Source organism: Calypte anna, chromosome 5A, assembly GCF_003957555.1.
Source record: "Calypte anna isolate BGI_N300 chromosome 5A, bCalAnn1_v1.p, whole genome shotgun sequence".
Taxonomy (NCBI): Eukaryota; Metazoa; Chordata; class Aves; order Apodiformes; family Trochilidae; genus Calypte; species Calypte anna.
This window is the reverse complement of record NC_044251.1, coordinates 2,944,450-2,965,498: the sequence shown is the minus strand read 5'-3', so window position 1 is coordinate 2,965,498 and position 21,049 is coordinate 2,944,450. Positions and strand designations below refer to the sequence as shown.

The 21,049-nt window shown below is 41.6% G+C and overlaps 1 protein-coding gene across 1 annotated transcript in view; it reads right to left on the bottom strand.

Moving 5' to 3' along the window:
- Positions 1 to 2,417: 2,417 nt before the first annotated feature.
- LOC103534355 (cytosolic phospholipase A2 epsilon) overlaps positions 2,418 to 21,049 on the bottom strand; it is a 38,925-nt gene continuing 20,293 nt past the window's right edge. The window contains exons 8-20 of the mRNA XM_030451658.1: positions 20,492 to 20,658; positions 20,299 to 20,385; positions 18,818 to 18,855; positions 15,987 to 16,134; positions 14,984 to 15,120; positions 13,608 to 13,830; positions 12,100 to 12,214; positions 10,057 to 10,194; positions 8,522 to 8,629; positions 7,177 to 7,368; positions 6,248 to 6,414; positions 4,082 to 4,268; positions 2,418 to 2,626 (exon numbers count right to left, since the gene is read on the bottom strand). Coding sequence (XP_030307518.1) covers positions 2,418 to 2,626; positions 4,082 to 4,268; positions 6,248 to 6,414; positions 7,177 to 7,368; positions 8,522 to 8,629; positions 10,057 to 10,194; positions 12,100 to 12,214; positions 13,608 to 13,830; positions 14,984 to 15,120; positions 15,987 to 16,134; positions 18,818 to 18,855; positions 20,299 to 20,385; positions 20,492 to 20,658 — 1,916 coding nt within the window. The remainder of the gene's footprint in view (positions 2,627 to 4,081; positions 4,269 to 6,247; positions 6,415 to 7,176; positions 7,369 to 8,521; positions 8,630 to 10,056; positions 10,195 to 12,099; positions 12,215 to 13,607; positions 13,831 to 14,983; positions 15,121 to 15,986; positions 16,135 to 18,817; positions 18,856 to 20,298; positions 20,386 to 20,491; positions 20,659 to 21,049) is intronic.

Here is a 21,049-nt window from a genome sequence, read left to right as displayed (position 1 = left end):
TTCCATGTGCCAGCTGCAATTATGTAGCTTGGTGAAATGCATTTTTCATTAGGTCACAGAAAAACCCTCAGCAACATCAGCATCTTTCAGTCATAGTTAAAGGCAATGTTTTATTACGCCATCTCCTGGGAAGGCTTAGCTAGACACCACACTGCCTACCAGGACTGGGTCTCTGAGACCAAGAAGCTCACCAAGAAGGTGACCAAGAAGCTCTCATTTTCACAAATAATATTTCCAATCCACATCAGAGACCGCCCTGGCTGGAGGGAATGACTGTGGCTCGCTTTGTACCCCTGCAATCCATCTCTGAAACATTCCTTTATCCACAATCCTTGCAGAGAATAGTTGGTATGCTCTGGTGCTCTTTGCAGAGATAACAACAGTTTTGTTTTCCTGGAACAAAGAACACACTGTGAACCTGGAGCATATTACTGAAATGCCTAAATATGGGGAGCAAGGCAGATAACTTTCATTTTGCAAACAAGCCTTTATTGTCCAGTATTGTATACACGAAATACTTGGGTGGAAATAACATTTCTTCAGAGCTGGAGGTGGCATGAATTTATGGCTAAAAACCATCTTTAGTTTTCCACACCAGGGTTTGAGGGATGGAGGCACATGCAGAGCACATAGCACCATATTTCTGACTATGACTACTGAAGCTACCATAGAAGAAAAAAAATAAACAAACAAACCATTATGCGACAGTTGCATTGAAAAAGTAAGGTTTGGTTTGACATCATAAATGACAAAGGTGTTGTCAAAAGTCATTGTGAACCACTTTGTCAAAATCATTTTTCAGTAAAAAAACATGATGTCAAAATTTGTCACCATTTCTTGCCAAAAATGAAAATCCTCAGAGTGTCATTTTGCACTAAGCCAAAGATGTTATTTGACTGTAAATGAAACCTGTTATTTTCAGGTTGGGTTTCCTGGGCTGAAGAGGTAGGCAGTCTATTAAAAAGAAGCAATGTTTCAAAACAAAGACATTTTGTAAAACATGAACATGAAATGTTTCAACTTACCCAAGCATTTCACCTGGTTTATTTTAGCCCTTGATTTTGACATCTAGGTGATCAATTTTTTTTTTTCACTGAGTAGGATTTTTTGTTCAAAATTTTCCCAGTTTGCATTAGGACTCAAACTTTATTAATAGAAAAGTGTATTTTCAATTTGACTTGCTCCTGGAATGCAAAAAGTTGTTATGGATTTATTATTTTTAGAGCTCATCCTCATCACCTTCAACAGTCCAAAAATTACACTTTGCACAAAACGGAAAATGAAGAGATTAAAAATTAAAAACCACAACAAATGTTATGGTTTTGGGCTAGATGCCATGGAGAGTCTGTTAAGATTGTTCTAAGATGGCCTTGCTGTTGCAGGCTACTAACTCTCTCCTGCTTCTGTGCAGATTGAATAGGCAGAACTAAACACATAAGCATTTTTGTTGATGAGCATATGTCCTTAACTACTTAAACAAATTGCCTTAAGTAAAGCAAGGTTGTAATTTTCTACTGGAAGTAATTTTTTTTTTTCATTTCAAGCACTTTTCAATTTAGGAAAGAATGTTTAATATGAGATGTAACTCATACAATCCCAGGGTGTTTTATTTCAAAAGCTTCAAAAGAAAATTTTGGCTTTTTTATATACTGTCTTAACACAAAACAATCCAAACTAACAGAAATCCACAGGAAATTTTGATGTGCTCAAATGACACCTTTCACTGGAAAAAAAATGTTTACAGGAAAAATCTTATGCCACTTCCTCCAAAGTTGTTCTTTCCCATCTACATGTGATTCATTCACAGCCTGAGATCCCAAAAGGTGGACACAATTCACAGGGCTGACTCTGTGCACACACTTGTCCCTTTTGCATTTCCAACTTCTTTGGCTGTAATTCAGGACACCTGCAAAACAGATTTGACCCAGGGATCCAATGCCAGCTTTCAGATGAGTCTTAGTTTTTTGTCCATTTTCTAGGGTTGGATGCACTTGGTGTTCCACACAGAAGAATAGTGGGGTGCTGTGTACACCCCCTTCTTATGGCCTGTAGGTCTGGGTTGTATCACTGTAGTAGTGTGATGGTAAAAAATGGTTTTCCTATATGCCATACATTATAATCAGTTAGGATTATAATCACACTATTTTAAATATCTAACAAGGATTTTAAGTACAAAGTGTTGTTCTACAGACAACCTTAATTTAGGGAACTAATAATAGGTAAAAATTCCCCAGGCAATGTCTTTGCCTATAGAGGCCACTTCTTGGGAATGGAAAAAACCCAAGAAACCACTAAGCCACCTGTGGTAGTTTCTTTCTGGAGTGCAGAGCAGCCAGTGTTCAAAAAGCTATGTGCCCTCTGTGGTCCCAGAGCATGAAAAACTCCTTTGAGAAGATCGAGGCAGTTGGACAGGGTGATCAACACATCTTTTGCCTTCTCCTTTGCATTGCTGTCTGCAAGGCCTGCATAATCATCTCTGAGTTGTTGAGGATGTTGTATTCACTGAGGTTCAGCAGCCGGCGGTAGTTCTCGTCAGTATACCTGACAGCAAACATGCAGTATGGGGAACAGTGACTGGTCAGGTCCAGTTGTCCTCCCTCCATCTCTGAGCAACAGCGTTTGACACCTGGAGAGGAAGAGAAGTGTGACATGGTGGTCGTCTCAGCCGGTGACAAGCTGTCCACAGCAGCCCAAAGAGGGGAACTTTTCTCCAGAAGAAAATTCACAGGATTTAAAGGGACAAATAATGCAGATTGTGTGACCCTGCTCCTAGTCAAACGGAATGCCGTGTGCCTGAAGTGTTGAGGACAGAAGGGAGAAGTGAGGGACAACATTGCAATGGTCATCTACAGCTTACTTATAAGCATCTGTTTCACTAAAGCCATGGATCAGTCAAGGATATTAGCCTCCTTGGGCACTCCAAGACTGCAGGTCTTGTCCTGAGCAGCGGGGACTGCAACGAACCCCAGAATAGAATCATAGAATTGGCTGGGTTGGAAGAGACCTCTGAGATCATCAAGTCCAACCCTTGATCCACTCCCGCTGCGGTTGCTAGACCATGGCACTGAGTGCCATATCCAGTCTCTTTTGAAATATCTCCAGACACAGAGAATCCACTACTTCCCTGGGCAGCCCATTCCAATTGCTGATCACTCTCTCCAGAAAGAAATTCTTTCTAATCTCCAACCTAAACCTCCCCTGGCACAACTTGAGACCCTGCCCTCTTGTCTTGCTGAGAGTTGCCTGGGAAAAGAGCCCAACCCTCCTCTGGCTCCAACCTCCTTTCAGGGAGTTGTAGAGAGTGAATAGGGGAGTTGCTAGTAAGAGAATAGAATTTAAGTGAGAAAGGAGTAGCAGAAACATACAGAAACTACATTCCAGCAATCCCAAATGCAGCCTCAGGGAGCCTGGCACCAGGATGCATCTCTGCCATCTCCAGCTTTTGTGTCTCTCAGATTCCACAGAAACAGAATTTAGGCTTTATCTGCCTGCTACTGAGGAGCAAAGAAAATACATCCTAGTAACTGGCAGTAAATGAGAGGAATACAAAGGAAGTGGCCTGGCAGAAAAAGAGTGACAGGCCCTGAGTACAGCACTGTGAGCAAAATGACCCCTGGGCTGATGTTGTACAATGATCTTGACACATTGATCTTGACACTGCAGTTCAGCCTGAAAGCCAGATTCTTGCTCTCCCACAACTCATACAGGATGCTGTGCCTTGTGAAGCATAGAATTAAATCCCTGGACAACAGACAATGGATGTAGGAAAACATAAGCTGAGCGAGCAATATTCTTCCCAGAAAAAAAAATGCAATTAGCTAGCAACATCTAATGTTACAAATGGGAGAAAGATGAAGGTAAACACCATTCACAAGACAAAGGCAGTGTCTGTTCTCTAAAGGTCACAAAGATGACATGAATGAACAAACTGGTTTTGTCAGAGATGGGGAAAACCAGGTTTAATTAGCTAAAATGCACCCCACAAACCCATCCAGGAAAGACAGCCAGCAGAAGAGAAAAAGGCTCCATTTGAGTCAGGGAAGCAATTTGTGATGGCTTTTGATTAATACTTGTAACTTACCTGGTGCTTTGTAGTCTCGGAAGGTATCATTCACAAGAGGAAGAAAAATCACAATTGGACATCCTGGCAAATCTGAATCTTGGAAGATGTAGCACTCCTTCAGGTTTTTCTTATCTTCATCAGTCAAAGAAACTTTGGGGAATGGGATTTTCTGCTCTGAGTAGTATTTGCATGTCTTATCTAGAGACTGGAGTATCACAGAAATGGTCAGCATTGGAATTCATTATGTTAAAGCACAAAAATGTCATCTAGTATTAAGGTTTAGTGACTCAGCTCTGTAGGGTGGGTTCCTTCTTATCAATGATTACTCTAGAGATAATTAGCATGCACAATAGCCAGAATACTAATCACAAGCTATAAACACTATTTCAGAGTTAAAGAATTCATGAAGGACCCTGCTTTTTAAAAAATGGAAGCAATTTGCAGAAGTTTAGGATAACTCAAGTATGTCATACTTTAAAGCACGTAGTTTTAGTAAAGGAAATAACCTGTATTAAATATATTGTATAGAGTTAATTAGAAAAGAAAGCCGTGGCATGAAAACGTTTGAGGTATCTCATTACTTGCTTAGAAGCCAGGAGATAAAAAATTTAAGTTTAATTGGGCAATTATGTCTTTGCCTGTGCAGTCATTACAGCCCAGTGTTAATTGAGACTGACACTTTACTGAGAAAGTCTGCAGCACTATAATTTTTTTCCCTGAAATGTTAAGTATAGTACCATGTGGCCAAGAAGGCCAATGGCATCCTGGCCTGTATCCGGAACAGCGTGGCCAGCATGTCCAAGGAAGTGATTCTGCCCCTGTACTCAGCCCTGGTGAGGCCACACCTCCAGTCCTGTGTCCAGTTCTGGGCCCCCCAGTTCAGGAAGGATATTGAGGTGCTGGAGCAGGTCCAAAGGAGGGCAGCCAGGCTGGTGAAGGGACTTGAGCACAGACCCTATGAGGAGAGGCTGAGGGAGCTGGGGGTGTTGAGGCTGGAGAAGAGGAGGCTCAGGGGAGACCTCATCACTCTCTACAACTCCCTGAAAGGAGGTTGGAGCCAGGGGGGGGTTGGGCTCTTTTGCCAGATGACTTTCAACAAGACAAGAGGGCAGGGTCTCAAGTTGTGCCAGGGGAAATTTAGGTTAGATATTAGAAAGAATTTCTTTCCTGAGAGAGTGATCAGGCATTGGAATGGGCTGCCCAGGGAAGTAGTGGATTGTCCGTGTCTGGAGATATTTCAAAAGAGACTGGATGTGGCACTCAGTGCCATGGTCTAGCAACCACAATAGTGGTAAAAGGGTTGGACTCGATGATCTCTGAGGTCCCTTCCAACCCAGCCAATTCTATGATTCTATGATTCTATGTCTTACTATGTAACTTTGCACCATTTAATAGTAGACAGTATCAATTAGGAATTTTTTTCTACTGAAGTACTTAGAATTGCTTCAGCCTTTCTTCATAAAATTAATCTAGACAATGTATGAGGCTGAAATGAAACTTCATTACATGTACATCTCTATTAACAGTAGCACAGCTGTTCTCATTCACAAAAATAACACTTAAGCAGGCCAAGATGCTTCATAGTGAATTTCTACTTAACCTCAGTCTCTGAGATATAAAGAGGCAAACTACTTTTCTGTAAGGCTAATTAACTTTATTTCCATGAAAATTAGTTTCTGCAGGAAGATGCTCATTGATGAATTTACCTAGAAGCATGTTATTAGTCAGTCTAGAAGTGATCTGCCCCTGACTATCCACTTAATCATAGAATCATAGAATGAGCTGGGTTAGAAGGGACCCTTAAAGGTCATCTAGTCTGTCACCCAACCCCTTTTGCATTCTCATTTCATTCAGGAGATATTGCTCCCTCATCTTCATGCTTATTCCCGCACAGGGACAAGAAACCTGCTTGATTCTGCATAAAGCAGAAGAGGCACTTCCCATGATTCTGGCAGGGACTGTGTTGCTGTCCTCTTGAAAAACTCAACATGCTCATAAACCAGCAAGAGAGATTACAGGAGTAGCAGGAAGAAACAGTAACAATATTAATCACCAACGAAAAAACATTGGGAACTGCAGTAGTTAAAAATTAAACAGCTGGAATAACCAGCAGTTCTAGCTGCTCCAGGTTAGACGTTTACAAGCAAGAAGAGAGGCAAGACATGGTTACAAGATGCTCCTCACCGAGGTATGTGATCCAGTAGTATAACTTAAATATATGATAACATCCACTTCCCTCTGTGGCCTTAGAAGTGGTGGGCTGCTGGTATTGATGAAAAATCCAGCATCTATCATGCCCAGGTGATCGGGATTTTCCATCAGCTGGTTGGGACGTGAGTCTAACACAGTGTCTAAAAGACAAATATTTATTGGGGTGAGAAATTATCTGGAGGTAATTTGAGTGGAAAAAGAAATGTGAGGTGAAACTGATCATCCCAGAGACTTAGTTTAATTTAATTGGCACAATAGCCAATTGTCAAATAGGTGTGGGAAGGACTGCAAAATGCCACCTAAGTTCCTGTTCTGAAAAATCTTCTGTGTTGAGATTTCAAAGCAATTTATTCCAACAACTTGTCATACTCATTAGTGGTAGCAAACTATTCCTCATACTTAACCTAAATCTCCCTTGATTGATTTTGATCATTTTTTCACCTTTTATTCATTAATAAATTTAGACAATGAACTAGCCCAACCACTTTTGACTTTCCGATGTGTCTCCCTTCCAGTCTACTTTGGACTACATAGCCCTACTCCTGTCCAGCTTTCACTCATAGGTCATATTTTCTGGGATACTCCATTTGCATCTGAAGTTAGAGACACAGTCCTGCCACTTTTCTACCATGTTCATTCTGTTCTTTGCTACTTTAAATTTAGTTTTTTTAGGAACCCTCTTAGTCTGGACAAAAAAGATCTCAGCTAAAGCACATCAACACATGATTATATTTACTTAAATACCTTGCAACACTGAAGTCTTATTCTCTCCTCTCTGCTCAGGAAAAAAATGTTCTTTCAGGAGAGTTGGGTTTTTTTCCCCTGATGACAGTGTTCTTTCCTAAATTCCTCATCCCAAAACAACCTGAAAATGAAGCCTGTGAAATATTAGACCCCATTACCTTTCCAGGTACAGAAGTGCTCATTCTCCAGGTAGTTGTTATGCAGCTGGTAGCCCTTCATGAAATTGTGGTGCTGGGCAACGGAGAAGCGGTCAGTCAGTGCTCCCCGGAGGGCACTGGAGAGGGGGCCAGGAGGAGTGTACATCCGAGTCCTCAGCTCGTGGGGTCTTGTAGGCAGCATTGGGTCTTCATCTAGAGGAGAAAAATTGGTGAATTGTTAGTTAATTGATGTTAATTTGTGGCTTTCCTGGTGTGGTGGAGTTTTCGGGGGTTGTTCTGTGGTGGTTCACTAAGCATACAAAAACTACTCTGAAGGAGAGGAGTGGCTGCTGGACAAAGCTCTGCTGATGGTCTTGAGATTTCAAAACAGTTCAACAGAAGCTGGAAAGGGGACACCTTAGGGGAACAGAGAATGTCCTAACAGAATGTTATATATACTCTCCAGAAGCTATCATGAAGTAGAGGCAAGCATGGAGAAAACGTGGCTGAAAAACACGGTCCCGCTCAGTCAGGATGGTAACAACAGGACATCATGGGATTTAACTGCAACACTGGCAGCTTCTACCTGATAATTGCCCATGGCTACTTGAGCTGAATGAAAGCATCCCAGGAAAAATTAAGACATACGTTCACATTTAGGCAGTCCAGGTAGTTTCCTGGGTGAATACATGGCAGCATATGTGGGTGGAAAGTAGAAATGGCACAAGGTGTGGTTTCTCGAAATCATAACCTGCTTTGCCAGACCAAGTTGCTGACAGTGCAGCAAGAAAGACTTAGTGGTTTCCATGATTGCACCGATGTAGTTCTTTGTTTTCAGGATGTTTGTCATAATAGTTACTATTACATTAACTAGTTTAGCAATAAAACCACGGTTTCTGTATTGCTTCAGAAAACACCCTCTGGGCCTCATTTATCTTTGTGCCAGGGTGAATCCAGTGCAGTAATTACTGTACTGAATAACAAAATTAAACCCCAGGAAATATTGATTAGCCAGTTCAGGTTTATTCTCCGCACAGGTGGCAGAAATAATTTTATTCTCAACAACTGGTTCTTGGGTCTGTACAACTGAGTAAGAGTGTGACCTGTCAAAACACTGACTAGGAATGTGTGAGCCCTCTAAAGATTCCTTTAAGGACAGAGCCTTTTAATCAGTAGGGGCTTAGTAAGCCCAGTAATTACAGCAGTTTTCCTGATTACTCTCTTCCTCTTAGTCTTAGGTGGGAGGGGAAGTTGCTATCTCTTAGGAGGATCCCATGTTGCTGTCTTCAATGTAGTTGACAGGACAATGCCAAAAGGCATCCAGAAGACTAAGTGACCACAAATGAAAGGCTTAGTAATTTCTCACCAACTTCTTCTATTCGGTCTTGTGTCCATCTCTTCCAGAAGTCCTCTGAACTGTGGGACAGTCCCCATATTTGTAACAGGTTCACGGAAAATATACTGCTCCACATACCTGCAAAGGAAATTGGTGAACACAAGGGCTCATTTTAACAAGAAACTGTTTTTTCTCCTCCTCTTTAAATCTATTAGATTAATTTTGTAATAGGCAATGTAGTGAAATGAGGCAACCAGGTGCCACCAATTGTCAGGGAGTGAGTTTATTGCCCCCCTGGTCCTGCTCATGCGCAGTGGAGGCCCACCCTAATTAGGCACAGGTGGGCTTGACACAAGCTCATGTTCACTCCCTGGCAATTAGTGGCACCTGGTTGCCTCATTTCACTACAGGCTCAGTTCAGGTATTTCTAAATTTTTTTGCTTTTAAGTTCCTCTTTATACAGCATTGGCTCAAGTTATGCTGCCATGAGTTCTATGCCTAAACTACTCCATGGCTCTGCTGCACAGTGAAGAGAGAGAAGAATGAGAGAGAAGCAAAGGAGAAAAAATAGTCACTGAGAAGAAAATAAGAGCTCAGGTAATGCAGATGGGTGAAGTGGCTATTCTGCTATTTGATTTGTAAGAGATCTCCCACTGCAGCAAGTAAAGGGTCACAGATGCAGTGGGGTCCTGCCCCACTGTGCTCTTTTCTTTGTCCAGGATTGCCCCTCTCTGCCTCCACACAGGGTAGTGGCTCTTTTGAAAAAACACAATGCTGCCATTTAATCTACCATTGCAAATCTAAATACACATTCTCATTAGTCTACCAAAAATGGACTTTCAGTGGGACACAGAAACCAATACATAGTAAGGAGAAAATTAATTTCCCAGTAGTGAGCCAGATAAAAAGGACCAGCTTGAGAGACAGTATTTTAAATTTATTCCTGAGGATTATGGACTATTGAATATCATAGCATGTTTACTGAAACCAAGGAGCAACACACCAGGGAGAGATTACAGAAACTGAACTTCCACAGCTCTGTGTTCACCTTTCAGTAATTTTAACTCCTCTGTGAAGGGATATTACTACTTTTACATACAACACATCAGTGTAAGCCAGGGACTGACTAGAGAGGTTTAGAGACCCTTTGCTTTTGTTCTAGACCCTTTGCTTTTCATCCTGGGCATTCCACATATTTTGTAGCTGGGATTCTCTGCATGAAGTTAAACCTCACAGCTGAAGCAGTGTCAAAATTTTCATACATTGGAGTGCACTCAGAGAGGAATCTGAATAAGGAAAGCACTGGGAAATGCTCCCTATGGTTAGAGTTAAAGTGCTTCATCTCTACCATCTATAATGTTACAAAGTTCATACATATGGAGACAAGAAGCTGAAAAAAGATGCAGGATTTTTTACGACTAGTACAAACAACTACACCCCCCTCATTTCTTGGCAGGCAATATCATGGCAGCATTCAGTCTGTTAGACCTGAAAAATCCCCCCTTTGATTAACAGCAGTGTACTGCTCCAAAGTGCCTCTGTGCCAGGACAACTCAACACATGACCTTGAAGGTAGCAGATCCGGGACTCAGGGAGCTTTTTTAACAGGCGTCCCATGAAGAACTCGCTGCCAAAATTCTCCGTGCGAACGAAGGCTCCGTACTTCAGCAGCCCCACCTCGTAGGGGGTGAACTCCACCCACTCTGCAACACAGACACAAGGAGACACTTTAGAGGGTTCCCAGCCTCTCAGCAGGGTGTGGAGAGAGGGGAGATGAGGGCATAACCCGATCAGAGCTCTGCTTGCTAGGCTGCATTGGCAAAGCCTTGCTTCTAAACGACACCTGCAGGGCCAGGCAGCTGAACTCAGACTTTGGCAGTGGGAAGGCAAGATCAGATATGTGTCTAAGAGTGGTGTTGCCTGTGGCACGAGGTGAACACCAGGAGCATGGCCATAGGGAACTCAGTCCCTTCCAAAACTGATAATAAATCTGTCAGGGTTTAACACTGGCCCGGCAATTAAACCAAATAACAGACGCTCTCTATTAATGTCTCCTCCTTGATAAAGTAAGGAGAGAGAATAAGGGGGAGATACTGATGGGTTAGAAACTAAACTACACAACTTTAATGAAACAGTAATGATAAATAGGAAAAATTACTAAATATATACAAATATACAGGAAAATGGATACCACATTCCTCCCCCCTTTTCCCCCAATAACTCTCACATCACCACCGAGGCTGCAGGGCAGCCCTGGGAAAGTCCAGGCTGGTTTATATTCTCCAGCTCCTACACACCCTATGTGCACACACACCAGTCCAGGGCTCTCCAGCATGCACCAGGTTTCACTCCGCCCTTGCATACACCACACCAAACAGAAAGGATTTCCACTGGTGTAGAATCATGGAATCATTTTAGTTGGAAAAGACCTTTCAGTCCATCAAGTCCAACAGTTAACCTAACACTGCCAAGTCAATCACTAAGCCATGTCCCTAAGCACTAGATCTATGTCTTTTAAATACCTCCAGGGATGGTGACTCCACCACTTCCTGGGCAGACTGTTCCAGTGCCTAGACAATCCTTGTGGGAAAGAAATTTTTCCTAATATCCAACCTAAGCTTCCCTTGGCACAACTTGAGGCCATTTCCTCTCATCCTCTTGTTGGTTACTTGGGAGAAGAGACCAACCCCCACCTCACTACAACCTCCCTTCGGATAGTCGTAGAGAGCTGTAAAGTCTCCCCTCAGCCTCCTTTTCTCCAGACTAAATAACCTCAGTTCCCGGAGTTCCCTTCATAAGAATTTTTCTCTAGACCTTTCACCAGCTTCATTGAATTTCTTTGGGCAATGCAGCTAATCAATGTAGTAATCAATTTAATTTTCCTTGAATAATGTTGTTATGAACAAAGACAGGTACTCAGCTCTTCAGAAATCAGGGTGTTTTTTTTTTTTTGTAAGAGACCAATTATACTCTCTAAGGGTGGTACTAAGGAAGACAGAACAAGTCCTCAACTTTCTCAGATGTCCTCTCCAAGTGAAGTGCAGGTGCTTGATATAACTGCAGTGTGAGCAAAGACAGAAGGGTCATAGACCATAATTTTCTTTCTGTTGAGAGGTGGTTTGTTTTTTCACTATAAAAATTTGTTCTGAATTTCTTCTCTATTTCTCTTTTTCTCCAGTTTCTTTTCTCCATGGAAAAAATTAAGAAAAACAAGTAAAGCAAAAGATTCAGTTGGGAGGAGTTTGGATGCCTTCCCAACCTCTGCCATATCTATGTGGCCTTACTTCACACTGAAATTGTAACTGGGCATGGAGGAAAAAGAATGTTTAATTCTCAGACAATTCCAATGGTTCTTTCAGGTGGATCAGATAATATTTCAAAAATGGCCTTTCTGGCAGGATTTTGATTGCCTGTGTCTAGACGGTGAGACGCTGATCTCAAAAAACCTCTTTTATTGACATTGTAATGCATGGAGGTATTGTCATGTCTCAAAAAAGCTACTAACATCACAGGGTTGTTTTCTCCAAGTGCTGCTAAGAAGAGAAGAGCAAATCCCAGGAATGCAATTGCCAGTTTTAGCCCTGCAGGACCTGAAACATCATCCTTACCTTTGAAATCATTGGTGCTGTAGTTGTCCCGGACACTGACTGACACATAGATGGGGAGTGGGTTCTGGCCATCACACACTGCTTCTTGCTGGTCTGAAAGTCTGTGGGGGTCTTTCTGATTTTCAAGAGAAATAAATATGTGAGAAGAGATGGAAATAACACAAGGTGAGGTCAATGGCCCCAGTGCTGGAGGAGCTGGGCAGGGCATACCATGATGGCTCCATTGCACAGAGCATGGGGGGTGCCCCCAAACTGGTGAGAGGCCAAGGTCTGGCCTGATTTTGTGCACAGGTTCACAAAGAGACTAGGAGAGGGGATGCATGGATGTCTCTACATACTGAAAAATATTTCCCTGACAGGTAGGAGAAAGGGTGAACTTCCCCTTAGGATGAGGAACACAGAGAGCAGCCCTTGCTTCCCTGTGACTGAAGGAAGCCTTTGAGCAAATTGTCATCAAGTTTCCCTCCTTAGTGCACAGCAGCAGTCACAGAGATTGGAATTTGCCAGCAAATTATTTGCATTCCACCTAGCTACTTTTCTGGAAAAATATATTCCCCTTGGAGAGGTTTGTAAGAAACAAAAAATCTTATGAACTGCTGACAAATTTAAGAGCAGCTGGTTCTGGCAGATCAGGGAGGGGTTAATGGTTCCATAGCAATAATCAGCATTGCTCAGAGTGCAAGATGCTTGATTAGACTGTGACAGGGACACATCAATGAAATTAAATGAGAGGCAGGTATTCATCTTCTATCTTTGTTTAATGTGTAGTATTCCTCTCTGTATGGATTTATTTTCTGTTTACATGTGTATGATACTAGATATACGTATAAATAAATAAATGCAAATGTTGATTGCTGACTGAATTAATGGCTGAGTGACTGCAGCATTTCTGTCACCACTGGAGGATACCTCTGTTCAATCCTCAGTCACTCCTCCCTTCCCACTTCCCAAGTGCCAAAGCACTCAGCCTTGAACTGTGGCCCAGCTGGAGAGAAAAGAGAATAGACAGCTGTACTGTAGGGGTAGAAAACACTTCAAATAATAGACAAGCAAATTCGTTATTGCTTGCAGAAATTAACACCATGTAGACCAACTACTGCCTGAGAAGTCCTTGCCAACAAAATAAAAATATGTATTTGCCTCCTAGGTAATGGCACTTGCAGATCAAATTACCTCTCAGTAGACACAAATCACCAAGCACTATTTTGTTTGCTTTGCATAGTTTTCAGACTGTTGAGATTACTCTGCTTTGCATCTTGAACTCTTTTTGGATGTGAGACTGTGGTCCAGAGTTCAAATGGCTGCATCCACAGCCTAATTCATTAACATACGGAATGCATTTCTTTCTAGGCAAACTCCTGAAGAAACTAAATAGAGCTTGAGTGTTTGCTGACATGGGGAACTCCACTCTAGTTTGAGGAATATTCTCAGCACTGATGGGCTATTTTCCTCTTCACTCACTGAAAGAAAAATCTGTGGTTCTCTACGAAATTTCATATATGCCATACCCCATCATTTAGCAAGTACTCAATCATGAGCCCCCAGAGGTCTATAAATGATGTCCTGTAGCCCTCTTCTTTCCTCTGGCAAAGCTGCTTATTGTAGTACTTCATGCGATCCATGGAGAAACAGCCCATTTTGCACTTGGTTGCTTGTTTCTGGGCTTCAACAATATGTGATTCTAGGTCCTTCTGTGACCAGTAGGCATCCCTGTATAAGTTGGCCATGGTCCTGGAGAAAGGTAGTAGAGATAGCAAAAATGAAAAGCAGGAAAAAAAAAAAAAAAAAGACTTGAGATATCCTGGGTTTGGGGACAGAAGTTTACATTTAGAGATTCACTTCTGCTCACACATGCTTTGGTTTTGCTGCTCCATCCAGCAGAATGAACACTTAAGATTTTCTGTGACTGTTTCAAAGATGGCCCTCAAGAATTAGGTGTTGTGGGGTTTTTTTAATGTTACTTTTTTATATATGCAGAACTGGCAGCAGCTTAAGGTATAAATGGCACCTGTGAACACCAATACATTTCCGAAGCAAGAATTATGCACAAAATTATCATACATTTTTCCCTGTTTGCTTTCTAGAATCATGCTACAGTTCACAAGAGGCCACCTGTTGGTTTTGTAACACTTCTGTTAATATTATGGTATCACTATGCTTTCTTTTAATACCACCCTCTATTTTACCAGCCTTCCCTCCATTGAATCATTAGATGTTGGGAAGTTGTAGGTCCTCTGAGCAGGGAATAGCACTGCCATAGGGAACTCAGTCCCTTCCATAACTGATAGATTGCAGGGGTAAGTGTACACTGCCCAGCAGTTTTTTCTGTGTGACCAGTCTGAAGGCAGAGCCAGCTGCAGAAATTACTGGGAACAGCAACAGCTGGGACATCAGTGGAGAGAGGTGTGATGCTATGGGCAGTCTTACATCCAGAACTACTTACTTTGAAATGACTTTGATCAAGCGTAATTGCCCAGTATATATTTAACTGGTGTAAATGTGAAGTTGAAAAGCACAGCAGAGAACTGCCATTCAAAAATCAGTTCATAGAATCATAGAATTGGCTGGGTTGGAAGGGACCTCAAAGATCACCAAGTCCAACCCTTGATCCCCACTCTCGCTGCAAGTCACTAGACCATGGCACCGAGTGCCACATCCAGGCTCTTTTTAAATATCTCCAGGGATGGAGAATCCACTACTTCCCTGGGCAGTCCATTCCAGTGCCTGATGATCATCAAACCAAGTTAATATTTAATGGTCTGTGACTGAGAAGCAGCTTCTTTCTATGCTGTTTAAAAGAAGTCTCCTGATCTTATTTGCTGTGGGAAGTTGGTTCCTGCAGCAGTAGCCCCCTCAAAAGGCCTGCCCAAGGTTCTGGTCTTACCACGTGGTGCCGGACAGCCCACTGATGTATGTTACACAGTCCAGGAGATTTAATTTTTTGAGTCCCATGAGGCTTCCATACAGTCCTGTCATTGACTTCAGTCCTCCACCAGTGGTGATGATGGCCACCACAGGAACCTGTTGGGCAGAAGAGGATGAGACATTGACATTGACACCATTCAAGGTGGTTCCCTAGAGTGCCATGAGGTCTGGTCAATACACCCAGCCCAGGTCATGAGCTCAGCCCCCGTGTCCCCTCTTGTAAGGAAAGGTTCTGAAACCAAGCAATGACTGTTGCTGCTGCTTCCCTTTGGGTAAGCATGGGTTCCAAAATTACCCCAAACCTGGATTCTTGTCCATCTCTAGCACAAATAGGAGCACAGATGAACAAGAGGCTGCTCTCCTACGGAGGCAACAACATATTTTCTCTATGTCTTCCACTCCTTTGCCATTTTTTTCTTATTTCACACATCTGCTACTACTGATTCAAAATCTACAGGCCAATCCCATGTTGAAATATGCTCAGTTCACAGCCAGTGTTGTTAAGCCATCCTTGTTATTCTTCAGTACTATGAAGTTACTTTAAAATAAATTACGTTTATTTCAAGCACTTGTGAAACTGCACGAAAGGGAAGACACTATAAGAAGCACCAAGAGATTTTTCTCCTACATTATCACAAAATAATAATATTTAAATAAAGGAAGAGATCTTTTCTGAGCAACATATTTAATATACACACAGTATTTTTGAACCAAGCAGTTACAGCATCGTGTGGCAGGGATGAACACACCTAAAATCTGATAAATTCCAGATTGAAAACTGTGAAGTATAAAACTACTGTAACTAATCATTCTTGCAATAACAAAACTAACTTGGCAGCAGAAGCAAATGTACTTAAGACACATGCACTAACTGGTACCCCCCCAACAGTTATATCTGACCACTCATCTCCAATACATAAAGACACTGAAAACTCAGGATCCACCCCCACAGACAAACGTACTTCACAATCCTGCAGATCCTGTTGTAGGTGAAAAACATTTTTCAGAGCACTTGCTACATATTTCTTCCTTTTCCCCAGGAAAGTCATCTCCTCTGAACATAAGTTGAACCCAAAACGCATGTCCAGGTCTTGTTGGCATGAACAGTTACTAAGGGGAAAAGAGACACATATATTAATACACCCATATCAATATTAGGACTTTGATTAAAGATAATCCATGGCACCCTTCTTTTCTAGTAGGGAGATGCAAAATGACAAGTGCAAGAGAGAATATTCTATTCTAACTATTTAATTTTTAAAAGGAAAAAAAGTTATTTCAATTAGTGAGCTTAACCAGTGGCATTATATCCTGTTATTACTAATTAATGAAGAGACAGTGTACAGTTCTTACATATGAAAGAAATTATTTGAAAGCTCAAAAACTGAAAGAATTACAAAATGTAGAAAAACAGATTAAATGTTCAAAAGGGAGCATATTGATTCGCATTTCACTGGCATTTTAAAAATCCTAAATCTAAAATAAAACCCAATTCTCAGATGTTGGCATTCCCAACATGAAGGGAACCTCCCATTTTGAGCATTGGGGACGCACCCCCCTCTAGCGGTGGCTCTCACTGGGGAGGAAATCCATCCACCTGCCTGCAGGACACGGGTGCCACATCCACCTGCTGGCTGGAGGTATGACCTGGGTGACATCCCCCTTAGATGGGGATGGGTCACTAAATTCAGTGGGGCAGGATTTCACCACCCAACTACTGCCCTGGTCTGTCTGCAGTTGCACAAGCTGTCTCACGGTCAGCTGTATTTCACATCACTCAAAAATTGTAAAGCTTTATGTTGGGCCCCTCAGTTCAAGAAGGACAGGGAAGTGCTTGAAAGAGTCCAGCGCAGAGCTACTAAGATGATTAAGGGAGTGGAACATCTCCCTTATGAGGAAAGGCTGAGGGAGCTGGGTCTCTTTAGTTTGGAGAAAAGGAGACTGAGGGGTGACCTCATCAATGTTTTCAAATATGTAAGGGGTGAGTGTCAAGGAGATGGAGTTAGGCTCTTCTCAGTGGTGACCAGTGATAGGACAAGGGGTAATGGGTGTAAATTGGAGCACAGGAGGTTCAAGTTGAATATCCAGAAAAATTTTTTTCCTGTAAGGATGACAGAGCCCTGGAACAGGCTGCCCAGGGGGGTCGTGGAGTCTCCTTCACTGGAGACATTCAAAACCCGCCTGGACACGTTCCTATGCGAGGTACTCTAGGTGGCCCTGCTCTGGCAGGGGGGGTTGGACTAGATGATCTTTTCAGGTCCCTTCCAACCCCTAGGATTCATAGAATCATAGAATCATAGAATCATAGAATCATAGAATCATAGAATCATAGAATCATAGAATCATAGAATCATAGAATCCTAGGGGTTGGAAGGGACCTCGAAAGATCATCTAGTCCAACCCCCCCTGCCAGAGCAGGGCCACCTAGAGTACCTCGCATAGGAACGTGTCCAGGCGGGTTTTGAATGTCTCCAGTGAAGGAGACTCCACGACCCCCCTGGGCAGCCTGTTCCAGGGCTCTGTCACCCTTACAGGAAAACAATTTTTTCGAATATTCAACTTGAACCTCCTATGCTCCAATTTACACCCATTACCCCTTGTCCTATCAGGATTCTATGATTCTATGATTCCTCAGCAGGAGATTTAATTTGCATCAGTTATGAAATGCCAAAAGTCATTCCTTAAAACCCCACTGCTGCAGCTTATTTCCCTGGGTATTTTGTGCTCTTCCACTCACAAACCTCACTCCTATCTCTTCCTTCCCTGGCACCTGCAAGACATCAGTGGGTAAGAGACCTGGCATGGTGTCTTCAGGCCAGAGCTACCTGTGGATACCAGGCACTGGAAAATGGAAGGGTTTTCTTTTTATTTCCATTTTATTTCCATGGCAGAACTTCCCTCTCCTACTGGGTCTGTAATTTTAATGAAACTAGTTATGAAATTCATGAGATTTCTCCACCATCAGATTTGGATAGAATCAGCATAATTATTACAACTGTATTTGTAAATTAAGATACATAAGAGGAACTGAACTGAGTGGAGCTACAAAACCCAGTTTCCTTTGTAAATCAATATATAAACAAACTGGTTTTAGAGTTCTTGGAGAGTAAAATAAATAAATGGGAAGCATTTTTCCTGTTCTAGAATAACTCTGGTTTTCCTGATGGTTTTGATTACTTGCCTTTCTGAAACGAATGACTGAAAATTCTGTTTGAATTTCAAATAAATATATTTTCCCCTTTTATTTCCTTGTTGGGCACACACACACAAATGGGTCAGTTTGCCCAGTTCTGTGTGTTACATATGGTTACGGATAACATGAAGCTTCTTCATGTTTACTGATCATGCCTAAAGATGTCAGATCTACTCAATATAGAGTGGAACTGGACTTAACAGAATACAAAGGTTATTGCTATTGAATATTGACAGTTGAGGAAAAAAGTTTCTAAATTGTGACCAATCTTTATGTTTATTCCTGTCCATTCTGGTTTTTCAGTCAGCTTTGTTCTTTTTGTGAATATCAAAGACTGACACTGATCAAAAATAAGATTCTGTGGTTAGAAGGGAAGCAATAATGCTAAAGTAAATACATATACAAGTTTGTTAACATTTATTGACTGAACCACAATCTTTCTGAGACTAAATTCATATAATATACTGTGTGTGTATTTTATATTTTATTAAAAGCACATTCTAGCTTTCAAGCTGAGAATGCCTGCTTGTGTCATTTCCACGTGGCTAAAACAACATCAAAATCAATAACCCAAGTCCTTAGGAACTGAAGATCTCTTACCAGCTTTGTGCTGTCACATTCAAGTCGAATCTTTTCTCCTAGAAAACAAGAATATGTACTGTAATATTTCATTTTCATTTTAAAAATTCTTTTTCCCCTTTCTGGCTCAGGCTCAGAGCTTGATTTAGATGCCAGCAAGGTCTGACAATCAAAAAGTTGGATGCCTGAGATCTTGTCATGTATTTCCAAAAGCATTCACTTATCTTTAGTGGAATATCCCTACTCACAGGTTCCAAAGGCTTCCAGGCTGCAGAAACCACTGACAACCTTGATCCAGGCAGTTCCTGAGACTCACAGAATAGACCCCACTTCCTGTGTTATTTCCAAGCTTTCTGTAGCATCCTGAAATACTTTTTTTATACGTTTCTCTAACAGGCAGCAGATCTTTCACATTCTGGACATGGTCTTGCAGTGAAGGTGCTGAAAGTCTGCATTTGCTTCTACAAAGACTTCATCTGTCTTTAAGCTCTTATTGCAACCTTCATTTTATCTGACAAAAAGCACTCTCCTCTGAGGGGTTGTTTTAATGTCCCTGAAAACTAATGTTCTCCTACTTCTTCACAACATAATTTATAACTGAACAAGGTTGTTCCTATTAAACTAGACATGTGTAGATTTTTCTTAGCAAGCATCTTTTTTATACAAAGGATCTTTCTATTAATTTCACTAAAAATATACAGTTTATATTTATTTAAAGCAATATTCTTAAAAAGCCATATTTATTTTGGCTAATAAATATTAGCCAATATTTATTGGCTAATAAATATTAGCCTATTTATTTAGGCTAATAAATTTTATTAGCCTATTTATTTTCTAAATAGGCTATTTAGAAATAGCCTATTTATTTTCAACAAAATTTAATATATCATCCTTTGAAGCATATAGTTTACTGAAGGCTGGTTTATTGTCTTTTTCTTTGCTTGTGTCCAAGGAGCAACATTCAGTTTGTACCCTAAACAAAGGAGGGGTCACTGAGTCTTTGGGTAATCAGGATGGGAAGTACTGAAAGGAATCACTGTATTTTATGACATTGAATGACATAATTTGATGAAATTACATAAACTATATAGTTTTATGACATATTTTATGACATTATGACATATTACATATTGGTCTCTGTATCTACTGATAGCACATAATGCAGACTAATGGAAGGATAACCTGGTTCTGTGGAGAACACAGCTGAAGAAATGAAGCTCCTGTTTTTTCATGGTCTGAGAAAAAAAAAGGAACATTTCTGACCCTCTTAGAAGCCATCTGGGACAATATTACAGGAACGGTTTCTATTTGAGTGACCTTTTATTCCTAACAGTTGAAAGTTGTGGAGTCTCCTTTTCTGGAGACATTCAAAACCACCCTGGACATGTTCCTACATGACCTCCTGTAAGTGACTCTGCTCTAGCAGGGCGGGTTGGACTTGATGATCTTTCAAGGTCCCTTCCAACCCCTAACTTCCTGTGATCCTGTGAAGTGATGCTTACCTCTGCAATGGTGGTTTTCTCTCCCATGGGCAGGGAATTCAGCATCACCACTGGGGACCCCGTCTCTGTACGGTACTTACAGGTCCACTGGGAAAACAACAAGCTTTAGAACAAAACCACTAATGGGTTTTACCCTCTCCCCCTCCTACCCCTTACAGTGGTCAGTTCATCAGTAATGTCACTTCCAACCTACAGGGTGGTACCGCCTCTTCTTGGGCAGCATGACATCCAGGGTTGGCTCTGCATACTTGATGTAGTGGAACTTGGTGGGGCACGAAGGGGTGTCCACTCCATTGGGCTCCAGTGTGATGTCCTGTGTCCCCTCAAAGGAGCCCTTCACTGTAAGGGAAAGCTCTTTCTCTACAAAAAACCAAAAAAAACAACAAAAAAACCCCACCAGAGGTCGTGAGACATGTCACAGGGATTTAACCAGAAAACTGCACTGGCTTGATTACAAGAGGGGTGAGGGCAGCAGAGCTGTAGAGTTTGGAGCACAGCTTTGTCTAGTGCAGCAAAGGGGAGGAAACAAAGCAGGTGCTATTTTCATAGAAAGGAGAACTCTAAATATTCTTACTGTTACATAGAACTGGGATTTCAACTTTAATACTGGTCTAATATACCTTATTTACATATCCTTAAGGGAGGAGAAGATTCAGTCATTAAAGTCTATAAAAACCTTATGTCTTTATATGATGATAAACCCACTGAATAGTGTAAATACTATTTATTCCACTAATACATTACAGGAAAG